The sequence below is a fragment of the Nyctereutes procyonoides genome, unplaced genomic scaffold (genome assembly GCF_905146905.1).
Source record: "Nyctereutes procyonoides isolate TBG_1078 unplaced genomic scaffold, NYPRO_anot_genome, whole genome shotgun sequence".
Taxonomy (NCBI): Eukaryota; Metazoa; Chordata; class Mammalia; order Carnivora; family Canidae; genus Nyctereutes; species Nyctereutes procyonoides.
In genome coordinates, this window is record NW_026575033.1 from 1,618,527 (window position 1) to 1,637,536 (window position 19,010).

The 19,010-nt window shown below is 39.9% G+C and overlaps 1 protein-coding gene across 1 annotated transcript in view; it reads left to right on the forward strand.

The window, feature by feature from the left end:
- The first annotated feature begins 3,530 nt into the window (after positions 1 to 3,530).
- MPHOSPH8 (M-phase phosphoprotein 8) overlaps positions 3,531 to 19,010 on the forward strand; it is a 49,750-nt gene continuing 34,270 nt past the window's right edge. Inside the window, exon 1 of the mRNA XM_055317257.1 lies at positions 3,531 to 3,844. Within this exon, the coding sequence (XP_055173232.1) occupies positions 3,620 to 3,844 (225 nt within the window). The 5' untranslated portion in view covers positions 3,531 to 3,619. The remainder of the gene's footprint in view (positions 3,845 to 19,010) is intronic.

Genomic DNA, 19,010 nt, shown 5'->3' on the forward strand with positions numbered 1-19,010 from the left:
AAATAGACTTATGTTATCACTGGAAACATATACTAGTAAATGTATTTGCAATTTCTCCAAATTTAAATCACTACCCTCCTTGATCTAAACATTTCACTAATAGGAATTCCACTTCTAGAAATTCATCTTGCAAAAATATGGACACACACACATGCATGTGTTATATATGCACATATATATATTTCAGTTGCAGAATAATATGCGATAGAGTTCATTTAAAAATTATATAAATGGGTGTGTATACATGTATGAGATAAAAGTCTGTCATGTCATATTCCAAACTGGTTACCTTTGAGGAATAGGAACTTTGTTTCTATCCTATATATTTGAATTGGTTAAAAATTTTTACAGTGAATATATATATATATACATATATATATACTTAAAATTTTTATTTCAAAAATACATAAAAGCCAAGAAAATAGTATAATGAACATAAATCCTGTCATTTAAGAGATTTTGCCAGGTTTTTATAAATTGAGAACAGTCTTCTCTTCCCTCTTCTTTTGCTATTGACTTGTTAAAGAAACAAGGTCAGTTGTCCTATAGGATTGTCCCACATTCTGGATTTGTCTGTTTCCATTTTTTTCTTTCCCCATATTTCTTGTAAACTGGAAATTTGATCTAAAGTCCTGAATAGATTAAGGATCAATATTTTTATCAACAGGAGCCATATAGTTTGGCTGTTCTTTTAGCAATGCTAACAATGATCAGTGAGTTTTCCAATGTGAAGCTGTGTTTCCCCTACAACCAACAAATAGTCTGTGAAGAGATTCTTTGGCAGCCAATTCCTCATCAGTCTTTCACCTAACAGTTTTGTTGCTGAAATTATTTTCATGAAACATTGTGATTCTCTATCTTTTCTTCTACGATTAACTGAAATTCTTCTGAAAGAATGAGCTTTCCCCATCAACTAATGTTGTTTGATTATAGTATTTTTTAAAACTTACTTCAAGGGACACCTGGGTGGCTCAGTTGGTTAAGCATCTGCCTTTGGCTCAGGTCATGATCCCAGAGCCCTGGGATGGAGCTCTGCATCCAGTTCCTTGCTCCTTGGGGAGCCTCCTTCTGCCTCTCCCTCTGCCTTCTGCTTCCCCTGCTTGTGTACTCTGTCAAGTAAATAAAATATTTTTAAAAATTACTTTAAAAAGATAATTATTAGAATTGTTGCGTATCTTCTTTTATAGGTTAAGAGTCTGTGAAGGGCAGAGGGACTGTTAAGAGACAACAGGCCCAAAATGGAATTATCTGTGCCAAGTCCCACATCAGCAAACCAAGGCTTGATACCCAACCTAACTGCAATTTCAGCCTCTTCTGGGAATAGAATCTTAACCAGTAGTCTGGAATTTCCTGGTAATACTAGTGAGGTAATCCTCCGGATAGAACTCATCCCTCCCCCAAAAGACAGTGAATTGGTCTGAAATAATCCTTTCTTTTGTTTATGATTTCCTTGCCCCACCCCTGTTCTGCTATGAAAAGCCTGTCCTGCATTGCTTTGGAGCTCCTTTCTATTTGCTGGATAGGATGCTACCCCAATTGTTGAATAAAGCCAATAAGATCTTCAGATTTAGTCAGCTGAATTTTAATACCATGTTCTATTGTTGTTTGTATTGTTAATGCTTGGTATAGTCATGGTACACAGGATGCATTTAGTGAGCTAAACAAATAGTGACCCTACTTAAGATCTGATGAGCCTCTCCATGATGTGGGAAACAATGGCAAATGAAAAATTATTAAATTTCCTACTACTTACAGCCCCTTGACAAGTCCTTGAAACAGATAGAGTGACCTTCCTCTAGAGACTCAGCTGCCTCGATGTTGATACGTTGCTAAAGGCAAAAGGCAATCTTAGTCCAACTCTCCAAGATCTTGAGAATCTATCTTAACATTAAAAATTCCTTCAGGAAAAAAAAATTCCTTCAGAAACTTCGTCTCTATCCTACAAGACACGTGTTGGGGATCATCCCCCAAGCATACGGCCTGTTGATATTCATCTGAAGGTTCTCATGACTAAGGTTTATTAGACATAATAAATGACCTTTCCCAACAATAGCCAGCCCCCTCAAATCCTGGAAACCTTGCTTCCAAAATTCCTTAGAGACTGAACTCTCTCCCTAACCCCCTCCCAACTTGAAAGTATACAACAGGTCACTCCTCATGACCCCGGGACAGCTCTTCCTGCCCACAGGTCCCCTCTGGTGCTTTAATAAAACCACCTTTTTTTTTTTTTTAAGATTTTATTTATTTATTCATGAGAGACACAGAGAGAGGCAGGCAGAGACATAGGCAGAGGGAGAAACAGGCTCTTCAAGGGGGGCTCGATGTGGAACTGGATCCTCAGACCAGGATGATGCCCTCAACCGCTCAGCTACCCAGGTGTCCCAATAAAACCACCTCTTTGCACCAAAGACGTCTCAAGAATTTTTTCTTGGCCATTGGCTTAGAATCCTAACGTCTTTCCTACATCATCCAAATGGATCTGCTGGACCATAGATGATTCTTCAGTCAACTTCAGAGTTCATTTAAAAGAGTAATCTTATAAATTAAGTCCACCATTCAAAGAAACACAAATGAAAAACTCCTTGGGGCACCTGGCTGGCTGTCAGAAGAGCTTGCCATTCTTCATCTCCAGGTCCTGAATTTCAGCCCCAAGTTGGGTATAGATAACGTAAATAAATGACACTTAGCAGAATAAAAAAATCAAAAGCTCGATACCACAATTTTATTTGAATCCAAAGTGAGAAAACTATTTTACCCTTAGGTGGGTTATCACAGCAACTCTGGGTGACTATCTTTGTCAATCATCTGTAAGGTGGACAAAGTAATTTTATCACGTCCAGATGTTTTCAATGGGGGAAAAAAATCCCTAGAACTTGAAAAACAATTAGTTCTGGCCTGATACTTAAAATTTTTTTCCTATCTGCAGACAATACTAGACTATAACAGCACTGAGTGATGTTTGTATCGTCCACACGCGTTTAACGAATCTCAATCACACCGCATGCCCGGCCCGCTCGGTCCCGGCAGAGGTGGGCTCCTATTTTGGGGAACCTCGCAGCTGTCCGTCCCCTCAGGGCGGCCGTCAGGTCCCAGCAGCGGTCGGTTCCCTCAGGCACAGCCGTCAGGTCCCAGCAGCAGTCGGTCCCCTCAGGCGCTTGAGCTCCTCCAAGGCGAACAGCCGCCCTCCGCGGTGCCCCGGACGCCCCTTCCCCGCCGGGTGAGCCCGCCTCTCTCCCTTTTCACCGGCGCCCAGACAAGCCCCTCCCTCTCCGCCCACCCAAACCGGCCGTTCCTGCCCTTCCCCCCAGGAGCTCCAGAGCTGCCCTGCCCCGCGCCTCCCCAGCGCCGCAGCTGCCCAGCGCCTCACTCTCTGGGCCTATTCGCCCCGCCCTTCCTCCCGGGCGCCCCTCGGCCCGCCCACCCACTTCCCGTAGACTCCGCGGGTCCAGCGCGCCCGCCTCGACGTGATTGGTGGCTGTGTGTGTCGCTCCAGGGTCCGGAGGCCGCTATTGGCGGGTCTCCCTAGCAGCGTCACGTGGATTCGGGCCAAGCGCGGAGCGCGAGAAACGGCCAGGCTGTGTGTCGCAGCCGCTCTTCGTCGGCTGTTTGCTGGGCTCCGATGATGGCGGCGGCGACGGTCGCCGAGGGAGCGAGCGTGAGTGCGAGTCCTGTCTCAGGTGCCGCCGGCAATGTGGAGTCTCCTGAAGCTGAAGGAGAAGGTGTCGGAGCAGCGGGCGAAGAGAAGGACGCTGCCACAAGAGGCGCGGAGGCAGCCGGAGACAGCGAGGAGGACGGAGAGGATGTATTCGAGGTGGAAAAGATCCTGGACATGAAGACGGAGGGGGTAGGTGTGCGGCGGGGCGGCGGCGTTGGGCGTGCAGGGCGTGCCGGGCGTGCGGTGAGGCGGGAGCGGAGGGGCTTCTGCGGAGGGCGGAGGGCGGCCGTGCGTACACGGGGAGCCCTCCCAAGTTGTGCCCTCGACGTGGGCGGGAAGGAGCAAGATCGCTGGCGCCCGGCCAGCGTGCGGGTGTCGGGGGCGGACTCCGGCTGTGGCCGCGGGCTCGTGCGGGTTTCGGGAGCGGGGCTCCTTTCAGGAACTTTGGCCGGGTTGCGTGGCTGGGGGCGGGAAGCATCGGAGGTCCGCCGGCTGCCGCAAGATCCGCGGCGGTGTCGGCGTGCCTCCTCGAGAGGGCCGCTGCTCTGCTCCGGGAGGAGACTGTGGGCCGGTTCCCATCCCCGTCCGGGCTTCTTGTCGTCCGTCCAGTGCTCTCCAAAGCTTTGGTCCGTCTTCTGCCTTAAAATCCACGGGGATTCCCGTTCATCCCCAATTCATCCCCGAATCTCGCCCGAGAGGGTGGCGTTTAGAGGCCTTCCAAGTCTGGCCGTTGTCTTCCCTCTCACTTTGTTACGGGAGCGCAACCACAGTGTAGTCCTGAACTCCTCAGTCATACTGACCCTAGACCCCCCCATTCTCCCGCCCCCCAGCCTCTCAGGTCTCTGAGGATCAGTTTCCCTGGGAATCCCTGCGGAGTGAGATCTTCAAGTTTGCCCTCCTAGCAGTGGGTCGGACCTCTGAGCTTTAAAGCATTATTATATACGTGTTTGTCTCTCTCCTGCATGGTAGGCTCACTGGTTAAAGGAAATATGATTCTTACTAATTTTTGTATTACTGGTACTCAGAAGATTAAATGACTAAATGAGTCATGGACTGCAGGGTGGGATGGAGGAGAGAGGGTGCACAAGTAGGGAGACAGTCTGTGTCAGTAGGTAAGTGTGAGGTGACCAAAGGGCCCGTATGGTGATAGGGTCTCTGTCTTCTTTTTATATTATCTATTATTTTCTGTTTGACTATTCAGCAAACTTTTTTTTTTTTCTTCACACGCCGTGTGCTGGATGCAGCGTTAGGTACTGAGGATATGGAGATTAATTGTAGCATACACAGTTGCTGACGCTGAAAAATTTGTCGGGAATAAATTGTTGATATCCAATGTATTACTATTATTGCTAGTTGCAATACAGTAGATAGGAACTTTTTTTGGTGTAATTTTTCCAAATATATAACTAAAGTAGCTTGAAATGAGAGTAGATCCAATCTTGGGCTGTTTTTTATCTCCTTCATCTAACACAGTGCTTGGCACATAGAAGATATTTAGAAAAATATTTGGTTAGGAAAGTAATATCTTTAAAGTTAAGGTGATTCGCCTGTAAGTATAATTTTTATATTTTTAAAAATTTATTTAATTCCACTATAGTTAATATTCCTGGTCCCAAACAACTGTAGGAACTGTACATATTCTAGTCAAAAGCAGATGAAACTAAGAAGCTTAAATGTGGAAGACAGTAAACGATGTAAAGTTAGGTGAAAAATCTAGTTCTCAGTGCATTGTATTTTTAGGTGCTCTTGAGAATGATTTATAAGATGAAAAGTATTAGCTCAGCAGAACAGGACTACACTGGTTACTTTTTAAGTACTGCTAAGGGAGCCAGCCAATTGAAAACCATAAGGGTCCTGGTAGCTGTTTGTTTGGCTTCCTTAAGGTCTATGGTATTTCTGTTCATAAGCCATCAGACTGGTATTCTGTTACTAAAACTGTCATGATGATGAGTGATGGGTTGGAGGAATGCCATTAATGCTACATTTATATATTAGCCATGTTCTTTATTTCATTTTATTGCTAAATGTAATTTTTTGTATGTTTTCAGAACAGTTAAATTAATCTGACAGATCTTGGGGTTTTGAAGCCAAAAGCTGGCACTTTTTAATATTTATGGGAATTTGACTTGATTTTTTTAAGTGTATGAATATTTTAATTATATAACTTAGTAAATTATCATAAAGCCAACACCTGTATAACCTCCACCTAAGTCAGGAAATATTAGACTGCTAGTCCTAGAAACCTCTTTTGAATCCCATTACCGTTCAGTATTCTCTTCCATCCCCCAAAATCACTGTCCTGAATTATTATATGGTAATACCTTTCTTGCTTTTGTAATTTTTCCGCTTAAGGATACCTTCCTTGATACTTGAGTTTAGTTTTACCTTTTTGAGGGGGCACTTGAGTGGTTCAATCAGTTAAGCATCCTACTAGTGATTCAGCTTGGGTCATAATGTCATGCTTTGTGATGTCATGGTTTGTGAGATCGAGACCCACATCAGGCTCCACACAGGGCATGGAGCCTGCTTAAGATTCTCTCTTCTTCTCCCTCTGCCCTTCCCCCCTCTTTTTTTTTTAATTTTATTTATTTATTCATGAGAGACACACAGAGGGAGAGACACAGGCAGAGGGAGAAGCAGGCTCCATGCAGGGAGCCCCATGTGGGACTCAATCCCCGGACTCCAGGATCATGCCCTGGAGACGCTCAACTGCTGAGCCACCCAGGCATCCCCTGCCCCCTTAAAAAAACAAAACAAAAAAAAGGTTTTTTGTTTTTTTAGGTAAGCTCCACATTCAGCGTGGGGCTTAGACTTAAAATCCCTGAGATCAAGAGTCTCATGTTCTATCAAAGGAGCTCTCCAGGCCCCCTCAAATTATATACCTCTGATCTTAATTTAGCTATAGCTCATAAATTATGTTTATGCTATGTTTTTATTCAGGTAAAAATATTTTCCAATTTCCATAAATTATGTGCAAATATATTGCCTAATTTCCAAACACTTGAGAGTTATTAATAAATATTTCATGTCCTTTAAAAGAATTATTTTAACTGACATGTATTTATATATTGTTTAACACTGAGTATTTGTTTAATTAATTGGGTTATTTAAGACCTAATAGTTGCCAACAAGCAAATCAGCTGTTACTTAAGAATTTGAAACTGGAAATATGGGAAACTAATTTGAGAATAATTTGCACACATGAGCAATTCTCAATTTCATATTCCAAATATTATTGATTATTGTAACTGGCATTTTTTATGGTATGTTCTTGTCAATTTTAAGGCAACACTAAAGCCTGGAGTGGCTCAGTCAGTTAAGAATCTGCCTTCAAGCCCAGTCATGATCCCAGGGTCGTGGGAATGAGCTCCAAGTTGGGCTCCCTGCTCAACGGGGAGTCTGCTTCTCCTTGCCCCCACACTGTTTGTTCTCTACCTCTCGCTCTCTCTCAAATAATAAAATATTTTAAAAAAGATTTTATTCTTTCTGTGGCTGAATAATATGCCATTGCATATATATATATATATATATATGCACATATATATGTATTTCATATCTTCTTTATCCAATCATCAATCAGTGGATACAGACTGCTTCCATATCTTGCTATTATAAATAATGCTATGAACATCAGGATGCATTCATCCCTTTGAATTAGTATTCTTGTATTCTTTGGGTAAATCCCCTGTAGTATGACTGCTAGATCATAAGGTAGTTCTGTTTTTAACCTGCCATTAGGCTTATGTATAGTCTCCTCTGCATATGACAGTTTATATTAAGTTGATGGTCATTTAAGGTAAAACCCATTCTTTTCTCCTCCCCTGGTTTCTAGGTATATGTTAATAAATTTTTTCCTTTTTCTAAAATTTAAATTCAATTTGCCAACTGTTAGTATATTTTATATTCTTTGTGTGTGCATGTGTATGTCAGTGTGGGTTCCCTGGCTGATTTTTTACAGAAATAGTCATTTTTATTCCTTTTGTATTTCATACCTATTTACTGTGACTTTTGGTCTCCTTTCTACTTCAAGAGTTCCTTTTTAGATTTCTTGCAGTGGTCACAGACTCCTTTATTTATTTATATATTTTTTAAAAGATTTTATTGATTTATTCATGAGAGACAGAGAGGCAGAGACACAGACAGGAGAAGTAGGCTCCTCAAGGGAAGTCTGATATCCTGGGACTCTGGGACCACACCCTGAGCCAAAGGCAAAAGATTCAACTGCTGAGCCACCCAGGCATCCCTATTTTGTTTGTCTGGGAAACTCTATCTCTCCTTCTATTCTGAATGATAGCCTTGCTGGATATTGTATTCTTGGCTGCAGATTTTTCCCATTCAGCACACTGAATATATCATGCAGATTTTTCCCATTCAGCACACTGAATATATCATGCCACTCTCTTCTGGCTTGCCAAGTTTCTGCCAAAAAATCTGTAATCTTATGGGCTTTCCCTTGTAAGTTACTGACGACTTTTGTTTTGCTGCTTTTATGATTTTTTTTCTTTATCACTATATTTTGTAGATTTAATTACAACTTGTCTTGGTGTGCATCTGCTTTGTTGATTTTGTTTGGAGTTCTCGATGCCTCCTGGATCTGAATATCGGTTTCCTTCCCCAGTTTAGGGAAGTTTTCAGATATTATTTCATTAAATAAAATTTTCTGGCCCCTTTTTTTCTCTCTTGTTTGGGACTCCTATAATATGAATGTTGATTGATGGAGTAACTAAGTTCCCTAAGTCTGTTCTTTTGTGTAATTGTTTCTTTTGTTCACCTGATTACTCTCCATTACTCTGTCTTCTTGGTCACTAATTCATTTCTCTGCTCTTCCGTGCTGTATTCATTCCATCAAGTGTGTTTCTCATTTCTTTTATTGAGCCCTTTATCTCTGCTGTGTTATTCCTTATCTCTATGTTAAGGGTATCACTCATGTTTTCCACTCTTTTCTCAAGTCTAGTGAGTATCCTTACAATCATTGCTTTAAATTCTCCATCAAGCATGTTACTTATATATGTTTTGCTTTAGATCTCTGGCTGTGGCCTTGTCCTGTTCTTTCATTTGGGATGAGTTTCTCTGTCTCATTTTGTCCGCCTCTCTGTTTCTCTTAAGAAAGTCAGCTGTGTCTTCTGCTCTTGAAAGTAGTGAGTTTATGAAGAGGAGGTCCTGGTATGCCCTGCCATACAGTGTTCCCTGTTCACCAGAACCTGGCACTTAGAGGAGAGTATCCTGTGTGTGTTGTTTACACGTTGCTGTTGTATCTGTGTCACTTTTCCTCTCAGTGTAGTCATTTGTACTGACTCTGCCTGTTGTGGGCTATGCTTGCTGTCTGTGGTGTTAGTGGGACCCAGGCAGGCCAGCTCTGAAGGGGCGTATACATCAGGGAACTTTGGAGCAGGGCAGGGTTGTGAGCAAAATTTCATTTGGGCCACTAGTCCTGTGCTAGATCCCCTGAAGCACTGAGGCAGCTGGGGGCTGTGCCCTTGAGTGGCAGGGGGTGCAAGGTTGGGCATCTTGCATGAGGATGACTGGGTATGGCTGAGCCCAGCACATGATTGTGGGTGGGGGTGTTTGGGCGGGGTGCACATGGCGCTAACAAAATCCCCTTGAATGCAAGGCTTAGCAGGCTTGGAGTGGGTGACTCCTGAGGAGAACTCATGGGCATGGCATACTGCTAGCGGGTCAGGTAGCAAGTGTCTATGCAGCTCCCCTTCTTACAGGTGGCTCTGTGTTTATGCTGGTGGGTTGGGGAGGAAAATGGCACATGCAAGCTCTTTTGTTTTCAGAGAGGTCCCCCCAACATGGTCTGAAATCAGAATGAACAAATCTGCTTCCTATTTCCCCCTGGTATTCCATAAACTGCTGGGTTTGTTTGTTTGTTTTTTAAGATTTTATTTATTTATTCATGAGAGACACGGGGGGGGGGGGGGAGACACAGGCAGAGGGAGAAGCAGGCTCCATGCACGGAGCCTGACGTGGGACTGGATCCTGGGTCTCCAGGATCATGCCCTGGGCTGAAGGCGGCACTAAACCGCTGAGCCCCTGGGTTGCCCTAAACTGCTGTTTTTATGTTGCCTCTTCACACGCTGTTGTCTTTTTAAGGGCAGCAACCCACCTATCACTTACCCTATCGCTCACTGGTGGCCAGTGCAGCGTTAAAGTCAGCTGACTTTTTAGGCTCTGGGCTTCAAGCCCCACTGGTTTTACAAGCTCACAGAATTCAGCTCCTTTGGGTTTGTTTGTTTGTTCCTCTGGTTTTTAAAGCCAAACGTTATGGGGTCTTCTCCATGTGAGATACCTGGTTTGAGGACCTGTTTCTCTGCCCTCTTCACACACACCACTCCCTCCAGCTGATAGTCTCTCTCCACCTTTCTGACCTTCCAAACCTTTCAGATGCAGCTTTTTCTCTATATTTAATTGTGAAGTTTGTTCTGCCAGTCTTCAGATCACGCTCCAACTTATTGACTTGGATGTGGAGGATATCTAGTAGTAAATGTGGGCCAGGGTGGACTCAGGGTCCTCTTACTCCACCATCTTCCTAAGCTCCTACCAAAAAAGGAATTAAGAAAACAATTCCAGGGGCACCTGTGTGGCTCAGTCAGCTAAGTGCCAACTCTTGGTTTTAGCTTAGGTCATGATCTCTTGGGTCCTGGGATTGAGCTCCCTCCCCCTTTGACTTCAGGGCTCAGTGGGGAATCTGCTTGATTCTTTGCCTCTGCCCCTCCTCTAACACATGCCTGTGTGCAATTCTGTTTATAACAGCATCTAAAAAAATAAAATACTTCTTTTTTTTTTTTTTTTTTTAAGATTTTATTGAGAAAGCATGAGAGTAAGGGGGAGAAGCAGACTGCCACTGAGCAGGGAGCCTGACAGGGCTCTATCCCAGGATCCTGAGATCACGACCCCAGCTGAAGGTAGATGCTCAACTGACTGAGCCACCCAGGGACCCCTGAAAGAATAAAGTACTTAGGAATAAATTTAATCTACAGACTAAATGACTTGCAAACTTACTACAAAGCTGAGTGATTAAAACAGTATGGTACTGGTATATGGATAGACCTAGAAAATCCAAAAATGAACCTATATTTCTATGGCCTATTGATTTTTCATAAGGGTATCAAGTGCAATCAATAGGGAAGCAAATTGTGCTGAAATAGCTCGATTTCCACATGCAAAAAGGGGAGGTTGGACCTACCTCACGCCATATACAAAAATTAACTCAAAATGAATTTAAAGAGAAACCTAAATTTAAGAGGTAAAACTATAAAATTATTAGAAGAAAACGTAGGGGTAAATCTTCAAGACCTTGGATTTGACAATGCATTGGACGTAACTCCAAAAACACAAACAGGAAAAAATAGGTAAAAGGACTTCATCAAAATTAAAAATATTTTGTGCATCAAAAAACAGTATCAACATAGGGAAAAGGCAACCCATAGAACTGAAAAAAATATTTGCAAATCACCTCTGACAAGGGATTAATATCCACAGTATATAAACAACACCTACAATTCAAAAATAAGACCAAAAAAGTAAAAACAAACAAGACTGTCTACTTAAAAATGGACAAAGGAACATTTTTCCAATGATACACAAATGACCAATAAGCACATGAAAAGATGCTCAACATCCTTAGGGAAATGCAAATCAAAACCATGAGATATACTACCTCACACCAGTTACTAGATGGCTGTAATAAAAACATGGAAAACAAGTGTTTGTGAGAATGTGGAGAAATTAGATCGTTCTTACACTGGTGGTGGGAATGTAAAATAGTATAGCTGCTGTGGAAAACAGTTTGGCTATTCTTCAAAAAATTAAACAGAATTACCTCATGGCCCAGTAATTCCACTCCTGGGTATACACCCAAAAGAACTGAAAGTAGGAACTCAAACAGGTATTTGTTTAACCATGTCCAGTAGTGTATTGTTCACAATAGCCAATAAATGGAAACAACCTAAGTGTCCATCAACAGATGAATGGTTAAACAAAATGTGGTGTAAGCATACAATGATATACTATTCAATCTTAAAAAGGAGGGAACTTCTTATACAATCTGTAACAGGGATAAACCCTGAAAACATTGGGGTAGGTGAAATAAGCCAGAAACAGAAAGACATTTATTGTATGATTTCATTTACATGAAATACCTAGAATAAGTAAATTCATAGAGACAGAAAATAGAATGATGGATACCAGGGCTTCAGGGGAAGGGGACTTACTGTTTAATAGAGACCGCTTCAATTTGGAAAGATGAAAAAGTTCTAGAGATGGACAGTGGTGACAACTGTATCTGTGAATGTACTTAATACCATTTGTTTCTATGAATTTACCCTTAAAATGATTATAATGGCAAAATTTAAGATATATGTATACCAAAAACATAGTAAAACTACAATAAACAAGATTTTAAAATTATCTATAGTGTCTTTTGCCTATTTTCTCATTCATGTATAAGATTTTTTTTTTTAAAGATTGTATTTATTTGTTCATAAGAGACACAGAAAGAGGCAGAGACCTAGGCAGAGGGAGGAGAAACAGGCTCCATGCAGGGATCCTGATGTTTGACTCGATCCCGGAGCTCCAAGATCACGCCCTGAGCCAAAGGCAGACGCTTAGCCGCTGAGCCACCCAGGCGTCCCAAGAATTTTTCTTTTTAATGTTTCATGACTATCAAATCTTTATCATATATATTCCAATTTTTTGCTTCTCCGGATTTCTGGTTTATCATTTCTGCTCAATACCCAATCTGACTGAGAAGAATATATGAAATAGTTTTCAACATGAACTGCAGAGCACCATTCTAGCTTACACTTAACACTTACCTGATTTTATTCATACAACCACTGAGGCAATAAGCTTTCCAAACCAAAGCCGTGCTACTCCCTCACCTTTTACTCTTCAACATGCCTACACTGCCTTTCAATTGTTCTGTCACCTATTGAAAGACCAACATCAGCAGGATGTTGGATTGGAAACTAAGAAGTAATGGGAAAAGAGTACACTTAGATTCTTAAGTTTTAAAGATAATCCTGAAAATCCTCATGATTTTTTTTTATCCTCATGATTTTAACATCATAACTAAGTCTAAATTGATACACTTTTATGGTTCAGTTAAATAACAGGGTGAAGTGACAGTGCTTATATCAACTAAGAGTATATGTACATTTTTTTAAGCAAAATAGTATGCAAAAACAAAACCATTATATATAACTTAGTGCTTCTATGAAGGTATAGTTAAAACTGAAGATAAAGGTGAGACAGCATGGTTTAAGAGGCCTGTATGAGCGAAGGGGAAAGAAAAGAAGTCTTAGTCAATAGTATGCAGAACTGCCTTTAAAAAGCATTTTTGCTTAGTCTTGGTAAAAGCACAATAATGGTGTATTGAATAAAATGATCCTAATTTGTGGGCCACGTTTTTTAAGTAGGCTCCACCCTTAATGTAGGGCTTGAACTCATGATCCTCAGATTAAGAGTCGCATACTGTTCTGACTGAGCTAGCCAGGCACCTCTGGGCCACATTATTTTTATGTGTGCATAAAAACAGTAGTACAGGAGACGCCTGGGTGGCTCAGCAGTTAAGCATCTGCCTTCAGCTCAGGGCATGATCCTGGAGTCCCGGGATCAAGTCCCACATCAGGCTCCCTGCATAGAGCTTGCTTCTCCCTCTGTCTCTGTGTCTGTCATGAATAAATAAAATAAAATAAAAAATAACAAACAGGAGTACATCTGTTACTTAGGGTAGCTTTTTTTTTTAATTTAAAACCAATTAACAGGGGATCCCTGGGTGGTGCAGCGGTTTGGCGCCTGCCTTTGGCCCAGGGCGCGATCCTGGAGACCCAGGATCGAATCCCACGTCGGGCTCCCGGTGCATGGAGCCTGCTTCTCCCTCTGCCTGTGTCTCTGCCTCTCTCTCTCTCTCTGTGTGTGTGTGTGACTATCATAAATTTTTAAAAAAATAATAAAAAATAAAAATAAAACCAATTAACAAAAAATAAAACCAATTAACATATATTATATTATTAGTTTTAGAGGTAAAATTTAGTGATTCATCAGTTGCATATAACACCCAGTGTTCATTTACATCAAGTGTCCTCCTTAATGCCCATCACCCAGTTACTCCATCCCCCCACCCCTCAATGTAGCTTTTAAAAAGTCTTATTTACTTTAAAATGAGACAGGAAAAAATATATATACATATGTGTATATATATATATATATACATATATATAAATAAAGATAAAAGACAATATTAATGAGGATATGTATGAAGGTATATATGGGAGATTGTATATAATTCTTCTATCTTTTCTGACAATCAAAAACAGTAAAAACTAGTAAACATTTACTTCTACATTGAACACAGTTATAAATTTACTGCTAATTATCAATTAAATTCAGTCTAGTCAATGAGAATAAGGGCATTAACAACCATTCTCAAGTATTAAGTAGCACATCTCAATTCTACCTCCAGATTTAATTTGTTGATAACTGTTCCTGGTCTTTATTTCAGCAGTTTTGTTTCATTTATTATAGAAACAAATATTAGAGGATCACTATGTCAGGACCTTTGAGTCTTAGATATACAACAGTGTACAAAACAAGTGAAATCTGTGAATTATATGTTCTTGTATAGAAGTCCTGTAGATACAAATATTGCCCAAGCTTTGCCTTGTATTAAATTTCATGATAGCCTTGAGATTTAAAAACTTATATTCAAAATGCCAGAAACAGTCTATTTTCTTGGTAGCCAAGTTTTCTTTTAGCTTAATCAGTAAGCCAAACCAAGAGGTAGAAGATGGTCCTCCTAGCCTTCTGGATCGTATACAACTAGATAAGTAGTTAAAATTTTTTGTTGGAAAAGTGGATTCAAGTTTATGGTGAACATGAAGTGTTTAAGAAAAAAAGTCTCTAAGCATTTCAGTGGACCCCAAATGTGTTTTATAAAAGTAAAAATATCTGGTCTTTCAGTGTTGCTTGCTTGCTTATGTACGTACGTGTGTATGTGTTTTTAAGTAGGTTCCATGCCCAGCACAGAGCCCAACGCAGGGCTTAAACTCACAACCGCAAGATCTAGACCTGAGTCAAGATTAAGAGTCTGACACTCCACTGACTAAACCACCCAGGCACCAGGCACCACAAAGCTGTCTTTTTTTTTTTTTTTTTAAGTAGGCTCCATGCTGTGCACTAGATTGTGTTACTTGCATATCCCTTTGGCACTTTATACACTGCACAGCGTTGGATAACTTCACATATGCAGAATCTGGTTAAGTGCCGTTGGGTTTTATTTTTTAGCTGAATTACTCTTAAGCTGTATAATTTTTACTAGTTACTTTATCTAGAAGCTTCAGTTTCCTCTTCTATAAAATGAGTAATAGTACTTCACAGGGTTGTTGTAAAGATTAAATGAGCTAATAAATGCCAAGATTTAGTCCATGGATGACAGATTGTAAAGCCCTTGACACAAATGTAATTCTTCTTTTGATTTGTTTTCAACCATTTAAAAATGTAAAACCATTCTTAGCTCACAGGACGACCAAACCAAAATAGGAGACAGGCCCTGCTACACTTTGCTGACGTCTGATATACGGAGATGAGCTCTTTTATCTGGTGGAAATAGAGCATCTTCTCTTGAAATGTGTTTTCTGATAGTGTGTTTTAACAGTGTTTAGGTGGCTTTATTATTTGATCCCACTGATATCTCTTTGGGAAATTTATTTTAGCAGTGTGACCAAAGATGTATGAGTATGTAATAGCTTTGCTTATGAAAACAAAATCAGAAACAAAACAACCTTTGGTTTCCAAAGGGACAGTTTTTGTTGTACTTTTTATTGTATTTAGAACAATCAGTAAAAATCATGTTTTTGAAAAATAGAAAAACAAGAAATGTTCTATAAGTGAAAAAACAAAGTAAAATGATAGTATTATCCCAGTCTTTTGAATAATACACATAAAATACGTATTTATAGTTATATTTGTAAATGTAAAGAGTGAAGGAAAGATCAAACTTTTAGTATCTGTGAGTGATTTTTAAAAATTATAATTTATTTTTAAAGTTTTATTTAAAATGAGTTGACATAGTATATTATTAGTTTCTGAGATAGAATTTAGTGATTCATCAGTTGCATATAACACCCAGGGTTCATTACATCACATGAACCCTCCTTAATGCCCATCACCCGGTCACCCCATCCCTCCCCCTCCTCCCCTTTAGCACCCTCAGTTTGTTTCCTGTAGTTAAGAGTGTCTCATGGCTTGTCTCCTTTGATTTTGTCTTACTGTCTTTCTCTCCCTTTCCCTATGTTCATCTTTTAGATTCTACATAGGACTGAAATCGTATAATTGTCTTTCTCTGACTTATTTTGCTTAGCATAATATCCTCTAGTTACATGCACGTCATTGCAAATGGTAAGATTTAATTGTTTTTGATAGCTGAATAATATTCCATTGTATATATGTACCGCATCTTCTTTATCCATTCATCTGTTGATAGACATCTGGGCTCTTTCTGCTCAATCTTGGCTATTGTGGACATTGCTGCTATAAACATTGGGGTGCAGTTGCCCCTTCGAATCACTGTTTGTATCCTTCGGATAAATACCTAGTAATGCAATTGCTGGGTCATAGGTTAGCTCTTCTTTTTAACTTTGAAGAACCTTCATACTGTTTTCCCAGAGTGGCCGTACCATTTTGCATTCCCACCAACCGTGTAAGAGGGTTCCTCTTTGCATCCTCACAAACATCTATTGATTACTAATTTGTTAATTTTAGCCATTCTAACTGGTGTGAGGTGGTATCTTATTGTAGTTTTGATTTGTATTTCCCTCATGATGAGTGATGTGGAACATTTTTTCATGTGTCTTGGCCATTTGTATGTCGTCTTTGGAGAAATGTTTACTCATGTCTTCTACCCGTTTCTTAAATGGGTTGTTATTTGGGTGTTGAGTTTGATAAGTTCTTTATAGATTTTGAATACTAGCCCCTTATCTGATAAGACAATTGCAAATATTTTCTCCCATTCTGCCAGTTGTCTTTTGGTTTTGTTGACTATTTCCTTTGCTGTCCAAAAGCTTCAATAATCTCAAGTTTTGCTTTTGTTTCCCTTCCCTTTGGAGAGGTGTCTAGCAGGAAGTTGCTACAGCTGAGGTCACAGAGGTTGCTGCCTGTGTTTGCCTCTAGGATTTTGATGGATTCCTGTCTCACACTTAGGTCTTTCATCCATTTTGAGTTCATTTTTGTGTATGATGTAAGAAAGTGGTCCAAATTCATTCTTCTGCATGTGGCTGTCCAACTTTCCCAACACTGTCTGTTGAAGAGACTGTCTTTTTCCCATTGGATATTCTTTCCCGCTTTGTCAAAGGTTAGTTGATCATAGAGTTGAATCCTCATTTCTGGGTTCTCTATTCTTTTCCATTGATTTACATGTCTATTTTTGTGTCTGTACCATGCTGTCATGATGATCATAGCTTTGTAATACAGCTTGAAATCAGGCATTTTGATGCCCTCAGCTTTGGTTTTCTTTTTCAGCATTTCTCTGGCTATTTGGGGTCTTTTCTGGTTCATACAAATTTTAGGATTATTTGTTCCAACTCTGTCCATGGTATTTTGATAGGGATTGCATTGAATATAAATTGCTCTGGGTAGCATAGACATTTTCACAAAATTTTTCTTCCAGTTGTGAGCATGGAATGTTTTTCCACTTCTGTCTTCCTCAATTTCTTCCATAAGTGTTCTGTAGATTTCAGAGTATAGATCCTTTACCTCTTTGGTTAGGTTTATTCCTAAGTATCTTATCGTTTTGGGTGCAATTGTAAATGGAATTGATTACTTGATTTCTTTTTTTTTTTGTCTCATTGTTAGTGTATGCAGGTGACTTCTGTGCATTGATTTTATATCCTGCCATGTTGCTGAATTCCTGTTTGAGTTCTAGCAATTTGGGGGTGGAATCTTTTGGGTTCTCAACATAGAATATTATATAGTCTGAGAAGAGTGGTAGTTTGACTTCTTTGCTGATTTAGATACTTTTTATTTCTTTCTGTTGTCTGATTGCTGTGCACTGTTTAAAAGCAGTGGTGAGTGTACATCCCTGTCCTGTTACCAACCTTAAGGGAAAATCTCAGTTTTCCCCTTTGAGGATGATGCTCACTTTTGTTTCTTCGTATATGTTTTTTATGATACTGAAATGTATTCCCTCTGTCATTTATGGGTGATTTTTGTTTATTCCTGCTTTTTTTGATTTTTAGATTACTCTTTGCTTATGTTATCAGGGAAAGACCTCGATCTTCAGTTTATGAAAAGTAGATCAGTAATACTGTTTGTTTATTTTAGTTTTTAAAAAATGAGATATAATTGACATATACCATTAGTTTCAGGTATACAGCATAATGATTCTATACTTTTATACATTGCAAAATCATCACAATAAGTCTAGTTAACATCCGTCACCTTACATAATTACATTTTTTGTGTGTGTGTGATGACAACTTTTAAGATCTGCTTTCTTAGCAACTTTTAAGTATGTAGTACACAGTATTATTAGCTTTAGTCACCATGCTGCATGTTATATCCCCATGACTTATTTTATGACTGGGGGTGTACCTTTGACCCGCCTTCATCCATTTCTTCTACTTCTAACTCCTGCCTCTGGCAACTTCCAGTCAGTTCTCTTTTTCTGTGAACTTGAGTTTTTGTTTTGTTTTCTTCCATATTTAATTGAGATCATGAAGTATTTGTTTTGCTCATTTTACTTACTATAATGTCTTTGAGTTTGCAACATGTTGTCATGGCAAGTTTCCATTCCTTTTTATGGCCAAATAATATTCTAGCGTGTAGAATTTTCTTCATTCATCTGTTAAGGATATTTGGGCTATTTCCACTTTTTTGGCTAATGAAATGATGATGCAGTGAATGTGGGGGTACATATGTCCCTTTGAGTTAGTGTTTTTGTTTTCTTCGGATAAATACCCAGAAGTGGAATTGCTGGATCATATGGTAGGTTTTTTTGTTTCTTGCTTTTTTTTTTTTAATTTTTTTGGGAACCTTTATACTGTTTTTGCATAGTTACTATACCAGTTTACATTCTTACCAACCGTGCACATGGGTTTTCCTTTTTTCTTAATCCTTGCTAATACCTGTTATTTCCTGTCTTTTTGATACCAACAGGTATGAAGTAAGGTCTCATTGTGGTTTTGATTTGCATTTCCCTGATGATTAGTGATTTTGAGCATCTTTTCAGATATTTGTTAGCCATTTGTATGTCTTCTCTGTTGGCCATCTGTATGTCTTCTTTGGAAAATGTCTATTCAGGGACGCCTGGGTGGCTCATACGTTTAGCACCTGCCTTCCGCCCAGGGCATGATCC